Source organism: Mustela nivalis (assembly GCF_964662115.1).
Source record: "Mustela nivalis genome assembly, chromosome: 13".
Lineage (NCBI taxonomy): Eukaryota > Metazoa > Chordata > Mammalia > Carnivora > Mustelidae > Mustela > Mustela nivalis.
The window spans coordinates 88,469,814-88,493,632 of NC_139032.1; the positions used below are offsets into that span (position 1 = coordinate 88,469,814).

The 23,819-nt window shown below is 57.9% G+C and overlaps 2 protein-coding genes across 4 annotated transcripts in view; both read left to right on the top strand.

The window, feature by feature from the left end:
• The window catches only part of LAMC3 (laminin subunit gamma 3), a 55,323-nt gene extending 53,661 nt beyond the window's left edge, over positions 1–1,662 (top strand). For both annotated transcript variants that reach the window (XM_082695977.1, XM_082695978.1), the window contains one exon: positions 141–1,662. In XM_082695977.1, coding sequence (XP_082552103.1) covers positions 141–391 — 251 coding nt within the window. In that variant the 3' untranslated portion in view covers positions 392–1,662. The remainder of the gene's footprint in view (positions 1–140) is intronic.
• A 3,017-nt stretch (positions 1,663–4,679) lies between these two features.
• Positions 4,680–23,173, top strand: AIF1L (allograft inflammatory factor 1 like). Of its 2 annotated transcripts, XM_082696049.1 has the most exons (6): positions 4,680–4,845; positions 5,024–5,085; positions 15,680–15,746; positions 17,538–17,579; positions 19,962–20,124; positions 22,935–23,173. In XM_082696049.1, exons 1-6 carry the CDS (start codon positions 4,815–4,817, stop codon positions 23,020–23,022), a joined length of 453 nt encoding a protein of 150 aa, XP_082552175.1. In that variant the 5' UTR covers positions 4,680–4,814; the 3' UTR covers positions 23,023–23,173. The 2 variants fall into 2 exon arrangements, with proteins under 2 accessions (XP_082552175.1, XP_082552174.1); XM_082696048.1 differs by lacking the exons at positions 4,680–4,845; positions 5,024–5,085 and adding an exon at positions 9,615–9,732.
• The last annotated feature ends 646 nt before the right edge of the window (positions 23,174–23,819 follow it).

The following is a 23,819-nucleotide window of genomic DNA, read 5'->3' on the forward strand; positions in this document are numbered from 1 at the left end:
CCTTGCTTTCCTAGCAGAGCGTGGGCAGTCAGAATCCTGGAAGGTCTGGGCCTCCAGAGGTCTCGGGGGAGGGCCCTGAATGGACGCTGGGGCCTGCGGGAGGGCTGGTCTCTGCTGAGGCTGTCCGTGCCCCCCTGCAGGGTCGCTGGACACCCATCAGGCCCCAGCCCAGGCCCTGAACGAGACCCAATGGGCACTGGAGCGCCTGAGGCTGCAGCTGAGCCCGCCGGGGGCCCTGCAGGGGAAACTGAGGCTGCTGCAACAGGAGTCGGAGCAGCAGGAGCTGCAGATCCAGAGCTTCGAGAACGACCTCGCTGAGATCCGTGCCGACAAGCAGAACCTGGAGGCCATTCTGCATAGCCTGCCCCAGAGCTGTGCCAGCTGGCAGTGAGGGCCGCCCAGGACACCCCCCCCCACCAACACTGTGGCCCTGGCCGGGGCAGGCACATGCACCCCACAGGTGCAGCCCTGCAGACACACCCCCCGGAGCCTGCAGCTGTGTGCCCACCCCAAAGGAATACTCACGTGGCCTTCCCAGTCCACAGCCACGCCCCCTCCATGCCCGCCAGAGTTCGTGTACGTACACAGTTTGCCCGGGCAGGCACTCCCAGGCCATGATGTGTACACGTGCACACCCCAGTGTCAGGAACACATGCACACCTTGTGGGGACACGCCTGTGTGCACGAGGCACACACTTTCACCAGTTCCTCTGTGCATGTACACGTTCTGCTCAGTCCACAGCCAGTTCCTGGGCACTAAGTCTGCCGTATGCCCTCTGGATGCTGGCGGGGGGAGGTATGTTGATTACCCTCTGGCACCACCACGCTCACTCTTGCTTCTGAAGGCAAGGACCTAAGCAGAGTTGGTGCCAGAGAGGCTGAGGGGGCCTCTGCAGGGATCCAGGCTGGGCGGGGCAGGAGCCGCAGCCACTGGCCCCAGAGCGGCCCGATGTCCAGCAGCAGGTCATCCCAGGACACCTGTCCGTCGCCCACTCTGCACAGCTGAGGGACCAGGCAGACCAAGAGATAGAAGATCGTCGGCAGCAGTCTGGGGCAGGGGAGCTTGAGGCCCAGGGACCCCTAGGGCCAGGGTGCGGCCTCCTCGGCCCACCAGGAGGATGGCCCAGCCCTGCATGGTTATCACTGGTTTCCTGGAATGCTTGGTCTCGGGATCCTGGGAGTCGCCTGCCCCGGGCCCAGTGCTCCTTTTAGCCTGTGGCCTAGCCAGAGAGCTGAGCCTCAAGGGCCTTAGCAGGCCTGGGTCAGGGGGACTAGGGTGCTGGGGGAGCTCCCAAGACCCCTGTCAGCCTTTGGTTGACACTGGCCCTGAGGCCCTGTGGCCGCACTTGCCACCTGGGAGGTCCCTGCTGGGTGTGGCAGCCTGGCTGTGGCCCCAGCCTGTCATGCTGGGGAGCCCCCTGTGCCCAGGCCCCCTGCCAGCCTCTGCCCAGGATTCTTGGCATTTCCTCCCTGAGCTCCGCCCCATTCCCGGGGCCCTCTTCCCACCAACAACACACCCTGGGCCCCGGGACCCCGGACCCAGGCCCCAGGAGCCCACCTTCCCTCCTGGGGCTCTTCCTCCTGCAGACAGAGGGGGCAGGGTGGACAGGCAGCAACATGGACCGGTTCTGTTTAATGTGAAAATAAAGGACCCCTTTACTAGCTGGGTGGCATGCTTGTGGTCATCTCCCGCTGGTTGGAAGCAGGGGCCCCGGCTGTGGGTGCGGACTCACTGTCCTGGCATGTGGGTAGAGGAATGCTCAGTGATCTCTTGGTCCACGTGCAGTAGCAGGAAGGTGGCAGAAGTGGAGCTTACTGGATTTGCCAGGGTCTTCCCGTGGGGGCTTGGCTGGGGTCCGGCGGCCACAGGCACCCGCTGTCCCACCTCTGCTCCGGGGGGTTTGTCAGGCAAAGCCTAGGAGAGCACGAGGGGCCCTTGGCTGGCCTCTGGTTCAGGCCGGAGACAGGGAAGCAGGACACGGTGAACTCAAAATCAAGTGTCCCCCCGCTCAGAAAGGGACACCAATGAGAAGAAGGAGGGCTTTGGGCCAGACCTTAAAGAGCGGGGAGTCAGAGGGAACATTCCAGGCAGGAGGGTGGGCAATAGCTCAGGGTTCACAGGGTGGGGGCCTGGCCAGCACAGATCACCCAGAAACCCAGGTTGTGTGGGTAGGATGGACTATGGAACGTGGGCAGTCTAAGCTCTTGGCCACAGAGTCTGAAGGCCTTTCAAGTTGGTATAATTAAAAAGGGGAGTTTGTTGGGAGGACGTGGGAGGCTCTCCTAGAATCCTGGGATGGGGACCTCTGGGGACTCTCCTGTCCCCTCCTGTCCCCTCCCTCCTGCCCCGCCCCTTCCCTCTGCCCCCCACCCCCATGTTTGCTTCTGTCTCCTACCTCCCCACCCTGCGCGCAGAGCAGCTCTCTTTGCTCTTCCTGAGCGTGATGGAGAGGATGCCCACGCCAAAGACAGACCCAGCTTGGGCCAGGGCCCCCAATTCCTAGTCAGAAGAGCAGTACAAAGCCGTATACGGAGAGCTTGTCTGTATCCTCTCCAGATCTGTTGAGGGAGAGCATTCCGAGAAAGAGGCCAGTTCCTCCACAGACAATCTAAAAGCCAAGGCCACGGCGAGTGAGGGGTGTGTGTGTGTGTGTGTGTGTGTGTATAACGTGGTGGACACCAATGACCAGGGAGTGACTGGGTAGATAGGAGAGGAAGGACGGGGGCGGGAGGCTGGTGCTCTGCAGGGGCTTGGATGATTGGTGTCTAGTATAGGAAGGGCCAAGGAGACCAAGGTTCTTGGCAGACCCCAGGATAGATCGAGCCTGATGCCCTGCAGACCCTCTTCCTCAACACCCAGTTTCTGTGCTGATAGAGGCACACAGCCATTCTGATGCCTGCTCTTGGCATTGAAGCCCTATCCACTCAAGCTGTGGGGTTCAGCAAAGCCCAGTGTCGTCATCCCAGTGGGGTGGGGATGTGCAGCCCAGGCCTCTTCTCCATTCCATGGTGACGTACCTCAGGCTTGACATCTCATGACTCATGCAGTCCGGTCATGCCTGGTGTGTGCAGAACCACTCTGGCCCCAGAGGTGGGGCTGTGCTGGGTGGAATGTGGCAGATGTTGAACATCTGGTTAGCAATGCAGCCCAGCAGCTGAGCACTGGAAGGTGGAGTGGCTGGCCACCGCAACCGACCAGGGCAACAGGCCTTCTGAGCCTGGACTGGGAACGGTGTCATAGGGCCCCATTCTAGGTCAGGTCCCTAATCTGGCCTCCAGATGGAACATCTCCCATCAACCAAGGGTTGTAATTCCCAAGCCCGGCTCCCCTGCAAGCTTTTACTCTCTGCTCCAAACACCCTGAAAGTCATAAAAGTTCTAACAGCCGTTGCTGGGTGAGAGGCACTGTTTCCTCCACTCCGCAGCAAAGGACACTGAGCCTCAGACAAGGCTGGTGCTGGACCCCAGACCACACAACTTGGCCAGATCCAAACCCACCTCTAGGGTTTGCATCAGAGAATAACCGGGGGGAAAGTAATAACATCACAGTGCCGGGGACATGGGGCCTTGAACTGCTGCTGCCCTGACATGGGTCCACTGTGGGACATTCCATCCTGTCCAGTCCCCTTCCTTGGGACAACCTGGCCACTTTGTCCCCCAGGGACAACCACAGAAGAGACGACCAGCTGGCCCCAGGATCCCAGTCCTGGGGGCAAGACAAAGGTAAGTCTGTGGGGAAGGAGACTTCCCAGATCCAGTTCCCAGGGACACACTCTGTGGTGGTGGTGGTGGGGTGGGGGGTTTGCATTACTGGTGACTGGGACAGCTGTTTGCCCGGGGCAGCTCCTGCTTGTACCTGTGGCTGTCGGCATACTTAGGAGGACTGCCACCCTTCACTCTCAGAAATGTCCTGATTTGGCCGTGAGACTTCATTACGGTCGGGTCACTAGTCCCTGGTTCCTCCACCCACGCCCCTCTACCCCCAGGAGTTGGAGGCTTGGCGTAGCATCATCCTAGTGGACTTGTCCCCAGCTTCAGCTCCCTGACTTTTCTTGTCTGTCAACTGGGAACACCAAGTCCTATTTTGCAGAGTTTTGAGAATTAAACGACGTAAATCTGTGCTGTACTGAGCCAGCAAAGTAGCTGGGGCATAGTGAGTGCTCAAGAACAGGTTTCATTAACAAAACACAAATCATTCTGGTGGATTTAAAGTGTCACGGATGTCTTCGCGGAGCTTTGTCATTATGCCTTTACCCAACCACATCAAAAAAAAAAAAAAAACCCTCAAAGTTTTCATATTTTTCGTACAAGAGTTAAAAGTGGAGACTGGGGAGGCTGGCCTGCCTTCTACCAGCGCCGCGCGCCCAGGGCCACCGTAACGTAACAGCGGCGGGTGCTGGAGCGCGCGCTGGCAGCGACCGGGACCCGAGCTGATCCTCGAGGATCCCGAGTGCGTCCCGAGATCGTCCCCGCTTTCTTTCTGGGGGGACATCGCGGCCCGGAGCGGAGAAGGGGCCCGGGGAGGTCCCGGGCCGTGCATTTTCCGCGCCCTCCAGCAGAGGGGCGGGCGGCGGGCGCGGCGTCCCGCATAATAGGCGCTTTGATGCCGGCGGCCGGGTGGCGGGGCGGGAGGGCCCGGGGCGGGGGGGCGGGGAGAGGAGGGCGGGAGGGGTGTGTCCGGCCGCCCGCGCCATCCCTCCGCCCCTCCGTCCCGCCGCCACACGCCGCCGGAGCTCGGACCCGGCACCCGTCCCTCCTCGTCGTACCTCGCCGCGGCCGCGTAGCCCCGAGCCGGCGGGAGCCCGGCGCTCACCATGTCGCTCGCGCTCAGCAACAGGTTCCAAGGTAGGCGCCGCCGTCCCCGCGCTGTCCCGCGCCCCCGTCCCACCCCCTCCCACCCCGGCGCGGAGTCCCCCCGCCCGCCACCTGCGCGCGCCGGCCGGCCGGCGGGGTCCGCGGCGCGCGGCCCGGGGAGACCCCCCCCCCCCCCCAGCTTCCCGGGCCGCCTCTTTGTCTCCTGCAGGAGGGAAGGCGTTCGGCTTGCTCAAAGCCCGGCAGGAGCGGAGGCTGGCCGAGATCAACCGGGTAAGCGCGCGCCGCCCGGGGTCGGCTTGCGAGTCGCCCCCAAATATCCCAGCGCCCCTCATGTCCCGCCCCCGTCTGCGAGGCTGTGCCTGCCGCAACATCAACTCCCTTCTCTTGCTCCTCTGGGCTTCCCCGATCTCCTCCCCGGCCCCCGCCCCGCGCCTCCGACTCCAGGTAGGTCCCCCTCCGCCGCCTCCGCCGCCTCCACCCAGCTCGGCTCCCGCGGCTCGGGTTGCAAGTTGTTACTCTTAGACTGGGGAGGTGGGGCTCGCCCGGGAGCTTTGATGCCTCCGGGCCCGGCCTCCCCGGAAGCCCGCCTGGGACCAGCGGCGAGAATTGGGTCCAGGGAGGGACCCCCGATGTCTCTGAGCCGCCCCTCCTCCCCGCCCCCGGTAGTACAGCCGCGGGAGGGAATGGAGGCCCCTGAGAGGCTCGGTGGCTGCCCCGCGATGGCCCGGCAAGTCCAGGTGGGGCTGATTTTAGAACCTGGGGTCCAGACTGCCGCGCGGGTGCGCCCTCCCAGACAGAAAATGCAAGGCCCCTCCCCCCACCCCACCCCACAACTCTTTCCTCACTCCAGCGTTTAGGGAAGGTTCCCTGAGACACTTGATGCGTTTCTTGCTGGACCTCGTGGATTTCTTTACAGAAACCCCGCTGTTGCTGGGTGCACAATGGTGCACAAACATTTGCTTAACGGCCAAGTAAATTCTAGAAGATAAGGAAAAGTGTCAGGGCCTGCCTGGATTGACCAAAACTCAAAGGCAGCACAACCCAGGGTCTGGGGTCCCGTGAGATCTGGGCTCAGGCGGGGTCTCCATCAGGAATCCCGACCTCAGAACAAAGTTGAGGCCACCTTGAGGGCTCACAGAGGGAAAATATATATTGTGTGTGGCCCAGCACCTGGCAGTAGGGCTGACTTCTGTGGACGGTGCTAGAGTTCTTTCCTAAGGTAGACACCTCCCAGATTCCCTCCCAACAGGCTGCAGGGGGTTCCCCACTGAAACAAGGCTGGGCATCCCCCCTGCTGGCTCCCTCAGCTGCTGGGCTCCCAAGGTCCAAACCCAGCTCAGAGTCCCCAAGTGGGAAGCTGGTGACGGTCAGCAGGGTCCAGGTCAAGGCTGTGTGGAAGTGGGTCCGGGGGCTGCGCACGGCCGTCATATTTTGTAGTATTTCTTCTCGCCTGGGCTTGCAGTCTTGCTTTTTTTTCGGAGTATCTGGAATGAGGCAGCTTATCTGATTTCATTCTGCTGGCTGTAGGAATCCCAAGCAGGGCTCTAGGGACCCCCAGGGTTCCTCCAAGTAATCTCTAGTCCCTTCTGTGCCATCATCACTTGCCTCTTGGGGCCATCCTGAGCATAGCTGGGAGGGAGACTGGTCGTGTGGCTGGGGCTCTCAGGGGTCCAGGCTGCTGGGTTCCTTCCCAGTTTACTCTGCAGCCAGCCCGCCCTTGGTCTTGGTCTTGGCTGCTCTTGCCCTCTGGACAGAAGCCTGGAACCCTGACCTCATACAGCCCCCTGGGCCACTCGACAGGGCGGGTTCCAAGCTGGCTGAATCCACCCACAGCCAGCAGGACCCTGAGCCAGAGACAGCTGGAGATGGGGGAGAGGGGACTACGATCAGACAACCCACAGTTGCTGAGAGTGTGTGGGACTTTCATGCCAGCCCTGTCCTTGGGGGAGCAGTCGGGGGGGTTTGTAAGAGTTGGCTACCTGGTGGTTTGGGCGGTGGACTGGCTTGGCTCAGAAGGGGGTGGGGCTGTGGCTCTCAGGGGGCTGATCTGGACAGTGCTGGGACTGGAGAAAGTGAAAATAAGAAGGGGCCATGTGTCACCACCACGGGACCCCAAAACCCAGAGAGGGCAGGCAACTGGCTAAGGCCACACAGAAGCCAGTGACAGAGCTTGTCGTCTAGTGTCTTTTGACTGCCCAGAAGCTATTCTGATCTCTGCCATGGGAACCCAGCCTACTGTCTGGCTGCTGGATCAAACCAGAGGAAGGGGACTCCAGGATCAAACCAGAAGTTTGAGCTGTGTGCCACCCCCCCGCCCCTCTGCCTCGCCCGCCCAGGAGGTCAGGGGGACCCCTGTACTGTGGAGTCCTGGGTGGCGGTGCAGGGGTGGGCAGAGCGCTTGCTGGCTCTGTGACCTTGGGCATGCCACTTGAGATCATGGCATTTTGGTTGCGGTGATTTTTCAGGGAGATAATCCTTGTAAATCACACAGCTTTCATGGTCCTTGTTATCAGTTTGGTGCTTAAAGATGCTGGGAGCGGAATTCTAGGGGCAAGGTCTAGTGCAAGCCACAGCCCATGCTGGCCGCTCAGTGCCAGACCCTTCCACAGAGCAGAACCTTAGGCCTCCCTGCCTTCAGAGGGAGCAGAGATCCCTGCTCTGTCCCCGCGACAATCAGAGATGACCAGACAGGAGCTCTTGGCAGACTGAGGGAGTTGCTCTGTTTGAGGGTCAAAGTCTGTTTCACCCATGACTGTGACCACAGCAGACATTCCCTGGTGTGCGTGGACTCTAGAGGGAACCCTGTTGGCAGCCCAGACTGGCTTTCTTTGGGGTGCAGCTTCACTGCCCCTGCTGGCACAGAGCTTCTGGGGAGCTGGATCGGATGGAGCAGTTTCCCATGGGCCTTATGGAGGCAGGAGCCCCTGGAGAGTGGAGCTTCAGGACTCACCGGCTGCACGGGCCTGAGCACCTCTGGGGCTGCTGCCTCGGGCCAAGCCCAGCCTGGCCGGCAGCTCTGGGGGCTTCTCCGGACCAGCCCCCCAGTTCCCTCTGGAGCCTTCCCCTCGCCCCAAGGCCAGGCCAGCTTCCAGGGAGGGCAGCTCAAGGCTTCGCTATTGTTGTTATAAGGGTTAGGAGCCAAAGTAGAAGGAGATTAGGGTGGACCTGGAGGTCCTGGGGGCCTGCATTGAAATGCACCCTTTTTGGTTTTGCTCTCGTTTTTGTGATCATTTTCTGAGCACTTGGCAGGAGCCGGGCAGCACGCCAGGAGCACTCCGGGTGTTACCTCATGAAACACTCGCTCTCCTCGTGAGTGTCTGTTCCCATTTTACAGAAAACAAAACTCGCAGGGGCTGAGTGAACTGCCTGAAGCCAGCCTCCCTGCCTTTGCCGTGCATGTGCATCTGTGTGTGCGTGTGTGTGTGTGCACTCGCGTGTGCGTGCGCGCAAGTGTGTGTGGGCGTTCTCGGCACTACTGAAGCAGGCAGGACCTGAGCCCGCCTCCTACTCCCCCCACATAGCTGACATTCCCTGAGCCTTGGTGGCATGGCAGGTGACCCCGGGCCAGCCAGGCCTGGCCTTATATGGCAACGGGACAGATTCTCTCTGCAGCTTCCCACAGGGACCCAGAGAGGCAGTGGGGCTGGGGGGCTGCCCCGCAGAGTGCCCTCACCCTTGGGACTGAGCAGGAGGAGCCCGGAGGATGGCGAGGGCTGGATCTCGAACCAGCCAGGGGCTGGAATGTTGAACCAATAACGTGGGTCGTGCCTTTGCCCCATGCCAGCACTGCTGTCATCTCAGTGACCCTCTGGATGGAGCGCTTGACTAGACAGATGTGCAGGAGGAATCTATAAACATCTCCGTGGGACAGGGCTTCCTCAGGCTCATGTTTTAGAGATGAGGAAACAGCTCGGTGAAGTCACCTGTCCAAGGTCACCGAGTCAGGAAGTGGCAGAGCTGGGATGCTGACTCTGATGGCACCCGTGGCCCGCCCAGGACCCTGTCTGTCAGGTGGCCACGGCCAAGCTGGGACACAAGCCTCTCCTGCTTAGGTGATAAGGATCTCTGGCTACTGTCCCGCCTTCCCAGCCCTCCTGGGTCGAGTCAAGGGCACTTGGCATTCCCTGCAGCGTTCAGGGGTCTAATGGTTATTTCAGAGCCCACATGCCGTCTGTACTGGGAAGAGCTGGACAGGGCAGGCTGGGGATCTGTGCCCTGCTTTTATAGATCCCCTGTCCTGCCCCAGCATAGGGGACCTCTGAGACCCGAGCAGGGCACGACGCAGGTGTGTCTCTCTCCCTGTGTACCCTGTGCCACCCTGCCTGTCCCTGCCCGGGTGAGTGAGCCCAGCTGGCCTTGCCGGCACCCGTCTCTCTTGCTCTTCCTTAATATATTATAAGGGAGATGGTGATAAGTGGCCACGTGAGCCCCCGAGGATTCAGTGTCCGCGCGGGTACAGCCGGGCTCGACCTTGGCGTGGCCGTGTCACAGGAAGCCGGGGATGGAATTTCTGTCAGGGCCGCTTCGTTTGCGTAGTCTGTGGGCTGTTTTTCTTTGGCTGCCCCACCTGCTGGCAAGGATGCTGCATCCAGATGAGGCCTTGGAGCTGCCATGGGCAACGTGAGCCTGCTGTCCTTGTGGGGGCACCTTCCAGGCTCCTACTGCGCACCAGGCCTCAGGCCCGGCACGGACCTGGCACTGGCCCTTTAAGAGCCTGTGGGTGGTGTCACAGCCTTCTCGGCCCAGGCCCACTATGGAGCTGCCTGTCCTTGGGGGTTTTGCGCAGGGCTGCAGCCACCAGCCCCTTGGATGGCCTCCAAAATGGTGATATGTGCCCGCCCCAAAATTCTGCTGCAGCTGGTACATAAGGACAAGGCCGGAGGGCCGGGAGCGAGCGTCCGGGAGCAGGTGCTAGAGGTACCAGCCCGGAAAGAGAGTTAAGGAGGGGGAGTGGGGGAGGGGAGAGCAGGCAGGTGGCAGGGGATCTGGAAGGCCGGACACGGCAGGGGCTGCCAACCTCTGCTGGTCTTGGAAATATTCCCTTCCGGGCATAAGTGCCTAGATGGGGCTCCCAGGGACGGGGGGGCGGGTTGTGATGTGCATCAGAGGTTGGAGAGGACCAAGAGAGGCAGCAGCGAGCAGGTGTGCCTGCGGGCACCGTCCCCTGGGGCTGAGATGGGAGCACTCTGTCCCATGTGGATGGCCCGAGGGTCAGGGCTTACCGGGAGGACTCCGTGGCGCAGTGTGGGATGGAGAATTGTGGGTAGGTCTCTGCCCTTCCCCTGCTCACGTTGATCTCGTGGTGAGGCTTGGGTTTGGTTGTAACTGCTCACGCTTAGTCAGTGTGCTAGGAGCCAAGCTCTCTCTATGCAGTTAGCTCATTTAATCCTTACACCAACCCAAGGAGGAGGTTCTGTTGTTATGATCGCATTTTACAGATGAGGAAGCTGAGGCCCAGAGTGGTAAAGCAAGTTGCCCAGAGCCACAAAGCTAGCAAGTGCTGGAGCTGGGATTTGAACCCAAACTTGATTCAACCTCCCTCCCCAAGCCCTCTGCCCCTCACACCCTGCCCCTGGGGACTTGATGGAGGTCTCCTGACCACTGTGGCTTGAGGCAAGACTTTCCCTTCTAATGCCTCAGTTTCCCCAGCAGCCCTCATCCCTGGAGGCCCTGACAGCAGTTTCTGCAGCTGGAAAAAATGGTCTTTGGGGACAGGGAGTTGGAGTGGGAGAGGGGCATGGGGGTGGAGGAACGCCTCCACATACTCTCCCATCCCCCTAGAGGGCTATTGAGTGGGTCCCTGGCCTCTGAAATAACCTCTTTCTACAGCAGCCTAAGAGGAAAGGTAACACTCAGTGTTGACTTTCTTTGCCCAGAAACCTGTGGCCAGACCGCCCTCTCCTTGTTTGGGGCAGGGAAGGAGCTGGGGTGGTGAAGGGAGGTACACGTTGCTTGAATTGTTAAAACTTTGTAACGTTGAGCAGGTTGAGCAATGTCTCAGGGCCTCAGTTGTCCCGTCTCTCCAATGGGAATACCCGGAAAGGGGAAAGAGAAACCGTATTCAGCCCAGGTCGGGGGAGGGGGTAATGATGTTGTGGATGGCGAGCTGGGGGGTTGTAAGTAGACTGTACTCATGTAAGTGTGTGGAGGTCCCAGTAATAAACAGCCACCATTCATGTAGTGTTTACTAGGGAACGGGCACTGTACGAGCACTTATGTGTATTTGTGGCTCGCTCTTCTCTGCTTGGGGACCCAGAGACAGGGCAGCTGTGGGTCCTGGAGTGTGGACACACAGGGTACCTGCCCACTGGGCATGGCTGTGCCCCCGAGGCTGGGCAAAGATCCCGGGGAAGGGGGGCGGGGGGGAAGGACGCCTGGAAGTAGGGAAGCTGTGGGCTGTGCATGAGCAGGAACCAAGAATCCGAAGCTTGGAGCTGGGGCGGGAGCTGGCAGCCCCACCAATGGAAACTCCTGTTTCTGCTGCCCACCTGCCCCCTCCCTGGCACCTTGCCAAAGGCCTGGTCCGCACAGCTGCCCTAACCCCCACCCACGCCTGACCGGGTCAGATGCCTCTCCCAGCCCTGGTCGCTCCTTGGCTCAAGCCATTGTCATTTGGGGCTCTAAGGAAAAATGGGACTCCCATCTCTGACCCCTCTAGTCTGTGTCGCACGTGTACACGTTTGCAAAGCAACCCCATCGTGTCTGGACTGAGAGTAGAGAAAATGATCCTGGGCTGAATGCCAGGCTTCTCTGGTCTCTTGGCCGATGTTTCCTGAGCACCTACTGTGTGCTGGGCACTGCCGGGTGCTAGGCATCTCTGGGGCAGGAGATGGTAAGCTCATCCTCCTGGCACCTGTGGCCCAAGGCTTGCCTCCCCCCCCGGCCTCCTTCCAACAGCCACTGCCGTGGGTCGCTTGGATTCCTTAGCTCCGTGCAGGGAAGGAGCCCATAGCCTTCACTGTGGACCTGAATCCCAGCTCGGTCACTTGCCGGCTGTGCTGAGTTGAGCAAGTTCTTTATCCTCCCTGGGTCTCAGTTCGTTCACTCAGCCTGCACGTGTTTCCTGAGCACCTACTATGTGCAGCCTACACTGTAGTGGGGGGGCGGGCGGGGAGACAGACCCTGGATGGCACCCTTCGTGAGCATCGCGTTGTGAACTGTGTTAGCAGGTGATTCATCCTGTAGGATGAAAAGGGCTGCACAGCAAGATAAGGGGGGGTGGGGAGTGGAGGCGGGGACTGCAGTGGGCAGGGTGGATGGGGTCTGCCTCCTTGAGAAGGGGAGAGTTGAGCCAGCGCGTGAAGCTGGTGAGGGAGAGAGCCACGGGGCAGGGGGGTCGGCGGCGGGCAAATGGGCGCTACAGAGAGAGGGCACAGCCAAAGGCGAAGGTCCCGATGTGGGAGCAAGCCTGGCATGGGGGAGGCCCCAGACAGGGGGCCAGGGTGGCCGAGGCACTCATTCTAGCAGTGGGGGGGACAGGGGGTGAACACCAATAAAATAGCACATTAGGTGGTCAGAAGCGCCAACGAGAAAACTGGCTTCGTCGGTGAGAAAACAATAATCGTGCCCCACCCCAGGCACAGCAGCCAGCCCAGGGTCGGGCCCAGTGAACAGGAGCCACTGCCTGGCTGTCCTGTGATCGTCCTTGTGTGGTTTTTCTCCAAGATGGGGCCCATGTCCTACCCCTTGAGCCCAACCTGCCTGGGTCTCCACAGGGGTTGGTACCTGTTGGGGACAGGTTCTGGCTGGTGCAGGATTTCTGGTCGACCAGAACGGGGGAGCTGGGAGGGCTTCTAGGCCTCTCACCAGAGGTTGCCGGGTGTTGGGCCTTGCCCATACCCTGGTGCCTCCCACGTGAAGGTTTTCCGGTTCTGGAGATGGTAAAGCTGAGGGAACATGGGGGCGATGAGGTGAGCCGAACATAGGCTAAATGGAGGCCACTTAGAAATTATGAATTCCGGGGCACCTGGGTGTCTCAGTGGGTTAAAGCCTCTGCCTTTGGTTCAGGTCATGATCTCGGGGTCCTGGGATCAGGCCCCGCATCAGGCTCTCTGCTCAGCAGGGAGACTGCTTCCCCCTCTCTCTCTACCTGCCTCTCTGCCTACTTGTGATCTCTGTCAAATAGATAAATAAAATCTTTTTTAAAAAATTATGAATTTCCTGGGCGCCGAGGTGGCTCAGTTGGTTGGGTGACTGTGTTCAGCTCAGGTCATGATCCCGGAGTCCCAGGATCGAGTCCCGCTTCGGCTCCCCTGGGGAGTCGGCTTCTCCCCCTGACCTTCCCTCACATGCTCTCTCACTAAAAATGAAATCTTTTAAAAAATTATGAACTTCCCACTTTCACAAAATGTCTTTAGTAAGAGAGAGAGAAGGGGGAGGAGCCGAGGGAAAGGGACAGGGCAACTCCGTGCTGAGTGCAAAGCCGCCACGGGGCTCGATCTCAGGGGCCCCGATCATGACCTTGAGCTGAAACCTTCTGTTGAGTTGGATGCTCAACAGACTGTGCCACTCCGGCGCCCCCGGAATGTCCTTCTTTGAACTCGTGGCAACAGTCAGTGGTGATTGTGTATAGTCTCCGCTTGGCAAAATAAAACCTTGGCAGCCCTCTCTTAGCACCTCCCTCTATTTTTACTTTTTTGGGAAGTGTTTCCTTCTGCGTTATCCCAAAGTCTGGGAACCGCTGACTGAGGAACCTAGTTGTCCCTCTGCTGTGCAGACCATGGGACCTGTGACCCCGGGAGGCGTCTGGTTTGCTTGGGGCCGCAGACAAGAGTTAATTGTCCTACTTCAGGTCACAGAATGGGGAGAGGGGTGGAAAAGAGCGACGAGACGGAGCCAAGAAGAAAAGTCCTGGACAGAGCCAGCCAGGAGGAGGGTAGCCCAGCTCCGGCTAAGTGGGGGCAGAACCCTGCATGGCACTTGGTAATGAGGTCCGATGTGTGGCCGATCCACATGGTGGGCCCTGGGGTGGCCCTGTGTTTGCTGTTGGAGGCCTGGACCCTGGAGTCTAACAGACTCGGGTTCCAAACTGAGCCCGTACCTTTCTAGCTCTAGGACTTCAGACAGGTCATCTAACCTCTCTGGCAGGGCCGTTCCTACCCTAATGAGACAGCACAATGCCCTCCCAAAGCAGAAATCCTGCACTGACCAGAGCCCGTCCATAGTAGGTACCGATCCCCTCTAGGGATCTAGGCAAATTGGGTTCAAGGGGTAGGAAGAGCCCCCAAAACCAAGGAGGGGAGCCAGACTGGCAGGTGGATATCTCCTTCTCTGTCGAAGGGGGTGAGTTAATGTGGAGGTCGTGAGCCTTGGAAGGGATCACATTCTCCTCGCTCTTAGCCGTGCCGCTGCTTCTTGAGCTCGGACGATCACGCCTGGCGCTGAGCATTCACAGCGGGTTATCCCCGTCAAGGGGCAGGTGCCCGAGGAGATGGGTTCCCTTGTGCCCATTTCACAGCTGGTGAGGAGGGGACTGAGACCCAAACCCAGAGTACTTTATCTTCAGTTATTCTCCTGTTCTTTCTCCTACATTAAAGGGGGGTTTACAGGGCCGACTGGACAGTCTTATGTCCTGGGAGATGCGGAAGTACAGACTCAGGGGTCGGTTAGTGGGACATGCTCACCGGAATTTAGAAACAGGTGGAGTGGCAGGTCCAGATGACGTTTAACGTCATTCTAAACACGGGCTGCTTGTCATTTTACAGTACAGACCTTCCTTCCCTGGTCTCACCTGCTCCCTTGATGCCTCAACCAGAGCCGTGTACCCTGTGGTCCCTCAGAAAGGGGCGGAGGGGGCGACGCCTGTGTTGGGTCTGCTCCGTAAGGAGGAAAGCGAGGTCCAGGGAGAAGAGAGGATCTGCGGAGTCTGGCGCTAGTGGGAACGTGCCCTCTGCTTTCCCATCTGAATACAGGCTCTGGGGCGGCTTGAAGAGCAGCAACAAGGCACTGGACGCTATGCCCAGCATAGCAAGTGCTTACTAATTAGCAGCATTTTGTTCTGAAGCCCGATGAACGGCTGCTATCCGCCCATCTTTAAGTGTCGGGGTTAGGGATGCGAGCTCTCCGGAAGTCGGAGCCGAAGTGAAGCTCTACCTGGGTGAGCCTCCGTCCTGTCATCGGTAACATGGGAGTAATAATAGTAGCTACCGTGTGGGCCCACTGGGAGAGCCCGAGAGATCGAGCGGGTCAGTGTTTCATTCTGGAGGCTGTTGTTCGTGTCCCGAGCCCCTCCCCCTCCTGCACATCTGCTTCTGGAAGGCATCATGTGAGCGGAAGGTGGCCCTGTTTTACAGCTGAGGACACAGACGAGAGAGTAACCGACCTCCCAAACAATATACAATCATTTTCTGGCTAGAGCAGAGGCTAACCACGCAGTAGCTGCTGTTTCCTGAGCACTGGCTGTGTGCCAAGAGTCCTATGGACACGCGCCTTGGATTCTCTTACAAACCTGAGGAGTGGCTGCGACGACTATACCCATTTGTCAGATAAAACCATAGAGGAATAGGGAAGAACTGATAAGCTTGGGTCACGCACTTAAGAAGTGAGTGCTGGAAACCAGGCAGTTTGTGTGTGGGGCTCACGGCCTCATGGGGTGCCCCGGGGGAGGAGGGCCAGTCCCTGCCCCGGGAATTCAGAGGCTGGCTGGAGGTGTTTAGGGCAGACCCTTCCTGCCCGAGGGGCAGATTCCTGCAGATCTGCCTCTGGGGGGGTTGACAGGAGGCCAGGACAAACACTGGAGCCTCCTGTGCTTCCCTGGCCAAGCCCAGCCACCTGGCGTGGGAGCAGACACCAGGACCGCGGGCCTGCCTGGCAGCGAGTTGTGCCTGCTGACCTGGGACTCAGCACTGTCCTTTCACTTTCAAAGGAGTTTCTCTGTGACCAGAAGTACAGTGATGAAGAGAACTTGCCAGAAAAGCTTGCGGCCTTCAAAGGTGAGCTGGGGCTGTCTGCCCTTCCCCTCCCCGGGAGAGCTGGGGCTGGCCCCCTGGTGCATAGGATTCCTTACCCCACAAGGCCAGCCTGTGCCCCCCTGTTTCTTCCAGAACGCGCTCCTCCTGGAGGGCTGTGAGATGGGGTCCCCAGCCACGGGCACAGGCACTGGCCCCTCTACCTGCCTCCATGCCACCCCAGGCCCCTCACCCTTGCCCGAAGCCCCGCCACCCCACCCCACGGCTGCCTGACGGGCGGGGCTCAGGCTGGCTCCTGTCCGCTGCTGCCCAGGCCCTGCTCGCTCCCGGGGCCCCAGCACACAATCAGCCCTTTGTAGCAGCCCTGGCCTCTCCCCTCCACGGGGGAGCGGCTCGAGAGCCCCTGTGCAGAATGGACGTTTGTGTCGCCACAGTGGGGCAGGGGGCAGAGTTTCTGCCCATTGAATCCCAGCAGCACGGGATGAAAAGAAAACAGGGCCCGGGAGCCCGCGCGGGGAGGGGGCGGCATAAAGGTCCCTCTGTTCCGGGCCCTGGCGCTTGGTTCCCAGCCAGCGGCTCGAAAGGAGAGGAGCCGTGCACATAAGGAGCCCAGCAGACCCACCTTTCCTGCCTGGGAGATGCTCTCTGCGCGCAGGGAGCCCTGGCCGCTGGAGGACCTCGCCGGATCGCCTCGAGGCCGCACCCCCCCGCCCCTCCCCCGCAGGCTTCGCACCGTGGACGTCCTCCGCGCTCCAAGGCGAAGAGCCTGCCAAGCGCTCCTTAAACCGCTCCCTGCTTCGTTGTCCTCAGGCAGGACCCCGATGGCGAAGCATTTGTTGAGTGTTGACCTTGTGGGAAGCACTTCGAATGCTGTGTCGTGAGCTCCCCAACTCTTCCCAAGTCAGCCAGGAGGGAGACGGGTGCGACTTTGATTTATAGAAGAAACAACTCAGGCTCGGAGAGATGGGGGTCCCTTGTGTGGGGTCACACGACCTGCCCATGGCAGAGTTAAAGGCTTGATCACGTCTTGGTCTCTCTCCAAAGTCCCCTGCTCTGAACCATTATGCAGTGGGGCTGTTTCCATGAACAAAAGGAAGGAGTGGAATCCCCCCCCCCCCATCCCTGCCACCACCCCTAGGAGAGCCATGCAAAGGTGAGAGAGGACAAGGCTCTGCCTTTGATCGGAGAGCCTTAACTCAAGGTCTGTAGGTGAGGTTTGATGGGGAGGGTCTGTGTACCCCTGGACATTGTATGTGCCACTTTGGGTCAAGGGCAGGTTCATGGCATTTCTCTTGGGAGAGCACCAGATTTTCAGTGGTGCCCACAGACACCCCCACCCCCAAAAAGTTCAGAACCACAGGGATTCCTTAAACTGGTGATTCCCACACCTGGATCAGAATCACTAGAACCGACTCGTTCCTCACCTCACCCCACCCTTCCTAAAGCCACTGCACCCATAGATCAAGGCCTGGCAATCTGTTCCAGTCACTTTGGAGCCACTGTGACACAGCCAGCTCATGCTGGCGGGAAGCTGGGAGGAAGTAGCTGGGCGGAAGCCCCACTTCAGCAGAAGGTTACAGTGGCCCTCAGCTCCCTTATACCGGCGCCTGTGGGAGAGGGGTGCAGGCAGGGCGAGCTCTTTCTCCAGAGACAGTGGCGGAGATGATGGGACTCATGTCTAGACCCTGAAGTGAGGGTGTGAGGAGGAGGAGGAGGATGTGGGCTCCCTGGGGACGCGGCCGGTTGCCTTCAAGGGCATCTCTGGGACCCTGCTTCGGAGCTAATTAATCCCAGTTTTTGCTCTGTGATTTCCAGAGAAGTACATGGAGTTTGACCTGAACAATGAGGGCGAGATTGGTAAGTGAGGCCTCGACTGTGCAAGGGGAGGCGGGTGTCCTCGCAGGAGGGAGGATCTGAGGGTCTGGAGAGAACTACTGGGCGGTCTTTGTGGGGGAGGGGCACACACCGAAGCTCTCCCTATGGGCCAGGCCTGTCTGCCAGACTTAAGCCTAGACCCACTTGCCCCCAGACTCTTCTCCTTGCTGCTTCCCTCCCACACACCTCCCTGCACACGTCTCAGCCTTCCAGGCCAGGTGCCACCCCTGCCCCAGGGTTGGAGATGCTCAAGCTCTTGACATCCAGGTCCCGGGGGACTGGCGGTTCCTTTGTCCTTGCCTTTGTACGCTGGTTGGCATTGGACATGGTGCTTCTGTGTACGTAGCTTTCCTCCTCCAGCAGACCCTGACTGTATCATGTGGTCCTGGCGTGGGGGGTGACAAAACGCCGGTCCCATGGCCCTTGGGGCCAAGACCATCCCTTGACCTTCACGAGTAATGCTATGACATGGTCAAGGCCGGCTTAATGATCCCCATTTTACAGACGAGGAAGCCAGGCTCAGCAGGGGGAACCGACTGGGTTGGGGCACGTGGCGGTCAAGTGGTCGACCCAGGGTCCAGATCCCAGCCTTTGGTTCCCACACCGGCTCTCCCTTCTCTGTTTGGCCCTGAGCTCAGTGTTGCCGCCTCTGCGATGTTTCTACTCCTCCTCCGTCTTGTCTCCTTCTTCTCCTTGTTAAATATTTTTATCCTTATTTTCCTTCAGGAAAAAAAAAAAATTGGGGTTATCAAATGAATACATCTTCATCATAAAAACTTTTGGAAAACACAGTAAGGCACAAAGACGAAAATAAGTCAGCCGCAGTCTTCCCTCCCAGAAATATTTTGGCTTATATAGTCTCACCCTTGATTCTAATCACAAATGCTGTTTTATAACCGTGTTAGAACCTCATTTTAAAAAATATTATATTGTGAGTGTTTTGACATATGATTAATTTTTCTTTTGAAATATAATTAATGGCTGCATAATATTCCATCGCTGGCCAGACTGTAACTTACTTAGTCAGTGTTTTAATATTGCGCATTTAGAAAGCTCCAGTTTTAGGGGCGCCTGGGTGGCTCAGTGGGTTAAAGCCTCTGCTTTCAGCTCAGGTCATGGTCTCAGGGTCCTGGGATCGAGCCCCGCATCGGGTTCTCTGCTCAGCAGGGAGCCTGCTTCCTCCTCTCTCTCTCTGCCTGCCTCTCTGCCTACTTGTGATCTCTGTCTGTCAAATAAATAAATAAAAATCTTTAAAAAAAAAAAAAAAAGAAAGCTCCAATTTTAACTACTTTTGATAGTCCTGTGAAGAGCGTCTTTGTACGTGAATCTTTGTCCAGATCTCCGATTATTTCTTTAGAGTAAATCTTGGGAATTGGATCTTCTGGGTCAAAGACTTTTTTGAGGCATCTTGCCAAACTGCCTTCCAGAAAGGTCTTGCCAATTTCAATCCTGGCCAGCAGCATGGTGTGTGTGTGTCCGGGGGGGACCTCTTACTTTTCCCTGCAGAAGGCTGCCTAGTTTTCTTTGAAATGCCCTGGACATTCTGGCACCTGGGGGTCTGGCATCCGTCCTGCCCGCCCTGCTCTGGGGTGAGCTGTCGTGCCACACCCCTGGCCCCCAAAATCGGCCCCCCATCCCGCCTCTCTCCCATTGTTCACAGAACAATCTGGAGGAAATTGCCTAAGATCGGGGGAGCAGGGAGATCAGAGGCATCGATTCTACAGAGAGTACTGACTTTTTGGTGCCTCCCTTGTTTTTCTTGAATTTTGTTCCTTTGTTGGTTTTCCTGCTCTGCAGGATATTTTTGGCTCCCTTGCCCTGTGGGCGAGGCGGGAACCCTGGGACTGCCGGGTGGGAGTGGCAGGTGGAGAGAAGCTGCCGCCCAGCACCCTGCAGGATGGCTTTCCCTGCCTTGGGTCAAGCCTACTCCCTGACCCCACCTTGCTGGGCAGTGGCTCCCCCTGACCTTGGGGCGCAGCAGACCTAACAGACCCCTAACGGCCCCATTGCTGGACACCTGCTTTGTGGTGGGTACTTCTCGTGCATTGCGCCCTCTCAAATGATCCTGTCAACCCATTTGATGGCTTATGGGGGCAGAGAACCTCAGAGAAGTTCAGTGGTTTGCTCCAGGTCCCACAGCCAGAAAGAGCAGGACTGGGTTCCAGCCCAGGTCCCTGTCCCTAACCACTACCCTGTACTACCTCTGAAGAGAGCGGGGACTGTGTGATGGGCTCATCCGCCAGGGAGGAGAAGGGCCCTGGACTGCAGTCCCCGGGCAGGGGCTGAGAGCCACGGAGCTCTACCGGCTTCCTCGCCTGGCCCGCAGCCTGTCTCCGCTTAACAGACCTGCTTTTCCTCTCGCAGACCTGATGTCTTTAAAGAGGATGATGGAGAAGCTTGGGGTCCCCAAGACCCATCTGGAGATGAAAAAGATGATCTCAGAGGTGACAGGGGGGGTCAGCGACACCATCTCCTACCGAGACTTTGTGAACATGATGCTGGGAAAGCGGTCAGCTGTCCTTAAACTGTGAGTACCCCCTGCCTCTCGCGGGGCCTCTGCAGGCAGAGTCGTTGTGCGTGGGAAGGCCACGGCCCAGCCAGGAGGGAACACCTCGTGGGACCTGCTGGACGAGGGGCTTGATTTCTCTGAACCCAATTTCCTCATCTGTCATGGGCACATTAATACGTACCCAGAACTTTCCGGTAGAATGAGCGCTCAGGAAGCAGAACAATGGCGGGGATGATGAATCTACCATGTGGGCACCTTGAGGGGGGTGGGGGCTCAGTCGGTCGAGTGTCTGTCTTCGGCTCAGGCCATGGTCCCCGGGTCCTGGGCTCGAACCCTGCGTCAGGCTCCCGGTTCAGTTTAGAATCTGTTCTCTCCCTCTGCCCCTCCCCTGCTTGTGCACTGTCTCCCTCAAATTAATGAATAAAATCTTAAAAAAAAAAATCTACCGTGAAACCTTCTGAGGCTGGGTTTCCTCATTTGCAAGGTGATTCCACTACCCTCCCCCCACTACCCTGCCTCCACGAGGCTGTGGAGAACATTATATATTTAACAACTTGCTCTGAAGGGAGGCAGAGTTCAAATCTTGATGCCATTGCTTGCCCCCTGATTGAGTCTGGGCAAATCCCCTTTGGTCCTGGGCCTTAGTTTCTTGGTTTGTAAGCGAGAGATGATGGTGAGTCTCTTGTGTGAAATGTCGTCCTAACATATATGGTGTGACGTATATGAAGGCTGCAGCCCAGTGCCTGGGTCTTGGCAAACACCTGGTCTGTGGTGGCCAAGGTCACGCTTCCCAGCCCCTGCCCCCACTGCAGAGAGATACCCTGGAGACTCTCTGGTTTTGAACATACGAATGTCAAATAAACCTGCCTCATTTGTCACAAAGGGGGAAGTCGAGGCCCAAGGAAGCTGAGAACCGGCTCATGAGCCCATGGTTCAGCCTGCAGAGCTTCTAGTGTGAGGAGGCGGTGGGGCAAGCGGTGTGGAAAACCATCAAGGTCAGACCACAGTACACCTGGGATGCCGCGTGCCACAGGTGGCAGCGACGGGAGTGTTGATGCTCTCAGAACACACCCAGGATTTAGTGCATTTCCTCTGGGGTCGACTCTGGTCTACCCAGTGACCCCTCAGATGTGTCATTTGTTAATTCAGCAAATATTTATTGAGCACCAATGATGTACTAAGGATTATTGTAGGTGTCGGGGACACAGGAGTCGTTGGCCTCATGGAGCTTACATTCTCATGGCAAGAGACAGACAAGAACAAAATCAAAAACCCAAGAAACTAAAACACCAGATTGCCGTGGTGTAGCACCAAGAAAAACCAAGTGGACAGAGGAACAGAGAGGGAGGGGATAGTAGGCAGGGAGGATCTCACGGAGAAGGCAACACTTGACCAGAGCCTCAAGGGAGAGAGATGTGAAAAGATGAGCTATCCGAAGGGGGGAAGCACTCTAGACAGCGGAAGAAACAAGTGCAAAGGCCCCGAGGCAGACTGTGCTTCTGTGCTCAAAGGAACAGCACAGAAGCTAGTGTGTCTGGCCATCAGTGAGTGCAGAAGTGAAGTTTGAGTTCGCAGAGATGGGCAGACCAGGAGACATGGAGCCTTGTAGGTCTTGGTCCCACTCAGCATTTGGCACTAATGTTGAGCAATGCCATTGGATGACTCTAAGCTAGGGGCTGACTTTTAAAAGCCTCTGGCTGCAGGAGGGGTGAGAGTGGCAGGAGAGAGGCTGTGCAGGCAAGAGATAGAGGCCACTTGGCCTGGAGAAGCTGCAGTGAAGGTAGGCAGAAGCTTCTGGAATCAGGAATGGTTTGGGAGAGAGCTGGAAGGTTTGCTTCAATGCCCGGATTATGTAGAAGAGAACAAGGAGTCAGATGATCCCGATCTATTTGGGGTGAGTGTTGCTATTTACTTTAGGGGGAAGAGCAGGTGGGGGAGGCAGGAATTAGAAGCTGAGTTTTTGAGGGATTAAGTTGGAAGTGTCCTTTCGACATCCAAGGGGAGAGGTCAAGGAGTCTTGGGTGTGCAGATCAGCGCGGAGGTAAGCTGCTTGTGGAATGTCACCCTTTGGATGGGATTTATAGCCAGTGGACAGAAAGAGCCCACCCAAAGGGTGACCACAGGAAGAATGAGAGTACTCAAAACAGCTCTAGGGCTGTTGGCCCTTTCGGCATCCTTACTTCCAAATGGAAACTGAGCACCAGTGGGGTTGTCCTTGAGTCACCAGCTGGAAAATAGTAGGGCTGGGATTCAAATCAGGCTGTTTCCCTTCAGAGGCTCCATCCGGAACCCCTGTCCTCTACTTCCAAGATGCTACCTTGTTTTTTGAGAGAGAGAAGGCGCAAGGGGACGAGGGAGAGGGAGAGGGAGAGGGAGAGAGAGAATCTTAAATAGGTTCCATCCCAGAATGGAGCCTGATCTGGGGCTCGATCTCATGACCCTGAGATCATGACCTGAGCCGAAATCAAGAGTCGGACGCTTCACTGATTGAGCCACCCAGGCGCCCCAGATGTTACTCTTAAAACCTTGGGTGGTTTTTGAAGATCTGAAGGGGTTTTGAGCAGAGCCATGACCCAGCCTAGCTCTGCCTTTAGGCAGCATGGGTAAGGGAAGATGCATGGCCTCGAATACAGAGATCTTTGTACCTCAGTTTTTTGTTCTGTGAAATGGGTCTAGCAGCCCCTTCACATAGAGAAGATCCCACTGGAGAATGGATGCAAGGGCATTCGGCTGAGGACCCTGCAGACATGAGGACTGGGATGATCTCTCCCTGGATGAGGGAACGAATCCTAATCCTGCCTTTTTTCCCCCCTCTGTCTCCAAACCAGAGTCATGATGTTTGAAGGAAAAGCCAACGAGAACAGCCCCAAGCCGGTTGGCCCCCCGCCAGAGAGAGATATTGCCAGCCTGCCCTGAGGACCACCATCTGGCCCGGCTCCTGTTCCTCCCTCCTGCTCTGGCTGCCCTTCTTGATGCATCGTGATTTGTCTTATTTGTTTTGTCCGATCGTCGTGCGTTTGTTTCGTTTTCTATCAGCAAAATCAGTGATCTCTTTGTAAAGCACAAATTATCTGCCTTAAAGGGACTCTGGGCCAGGGAATTCTGGGCCTTGTCCCTCTCGTCTTCCGTCCTTCTCCCTTCCCAGTGCAGAAGGGCTGACATCAGACCAAAACCTGGAGGGGGCAGCCAGGACAGGGAGACTGGAAGACTGTGATCCTCATGCTTGGAGCTGGCACAGTCTGTCCTTCTAGGGTCCCTGAGCTAAGTCCAGGCTTGCTGGCCTCAGAAGACCCTAGAGTGGGAACCCTACTTTCCTAGGACAGCTCTGTGGTTCCGTGCTCTTGACTCATCTAGAGCGTGACCACCCACTGTCCCACCTCCCCCATGCCACACTTCTCATCCTCAGGGAGGAGACAGAAGGAGAGAAGACGAGGGGCTTGGCGATCTGAGCCCTTGAAGAAGGTTCCAGAAGGAATCCTCTGGTCTTGTCCACAGTCACACCTTTACAGGCAGCTCGGAGGAAAAGTGCAGCCCCCATGTCCTTTGTGGGAGCAGCAAAGGTCTTTAGGGGTGGAAAGAAGGCGAGGGGGCTTGGGAGGGGTGTTTGTTCGGTCTGGTGCCACCTTTTGGGGAGGATGCTGAGGACAACAGACAGGATAGGAGGAGGAATAGAGTGCTCACGGCAAACCGTCAGCACCACTAATAAGCCAAGA

What these genes read in the sequence shown, in the direction of transcription:
- AIF1L (XM_082696048.1), top strand. Translation starts at nt 9,625, where the DNA reads ATGGCCTCCAAAATGGTGATATGTGCCCGCCCCAAAATTCTGCTGCAG. An exon ending in AAAGCTTGCGGCCTTCAAAG is followed by an intron (nt 15,747 to 17,537) that starts GTGAGCTGGGGC and finishes TGTGATTTCCAG; the next exon opens with AGAAGTACATGGAGTTTGAC. An exon ending in CGGTCAGCTGTCCTTAAACT is followed by an intron (nt 20,125 to 22,934) that starts GTGAGTACCCCC and finishes TCTCCAAACCAG; the next exon opens with AGTCATGATGTTTGAAGGAA.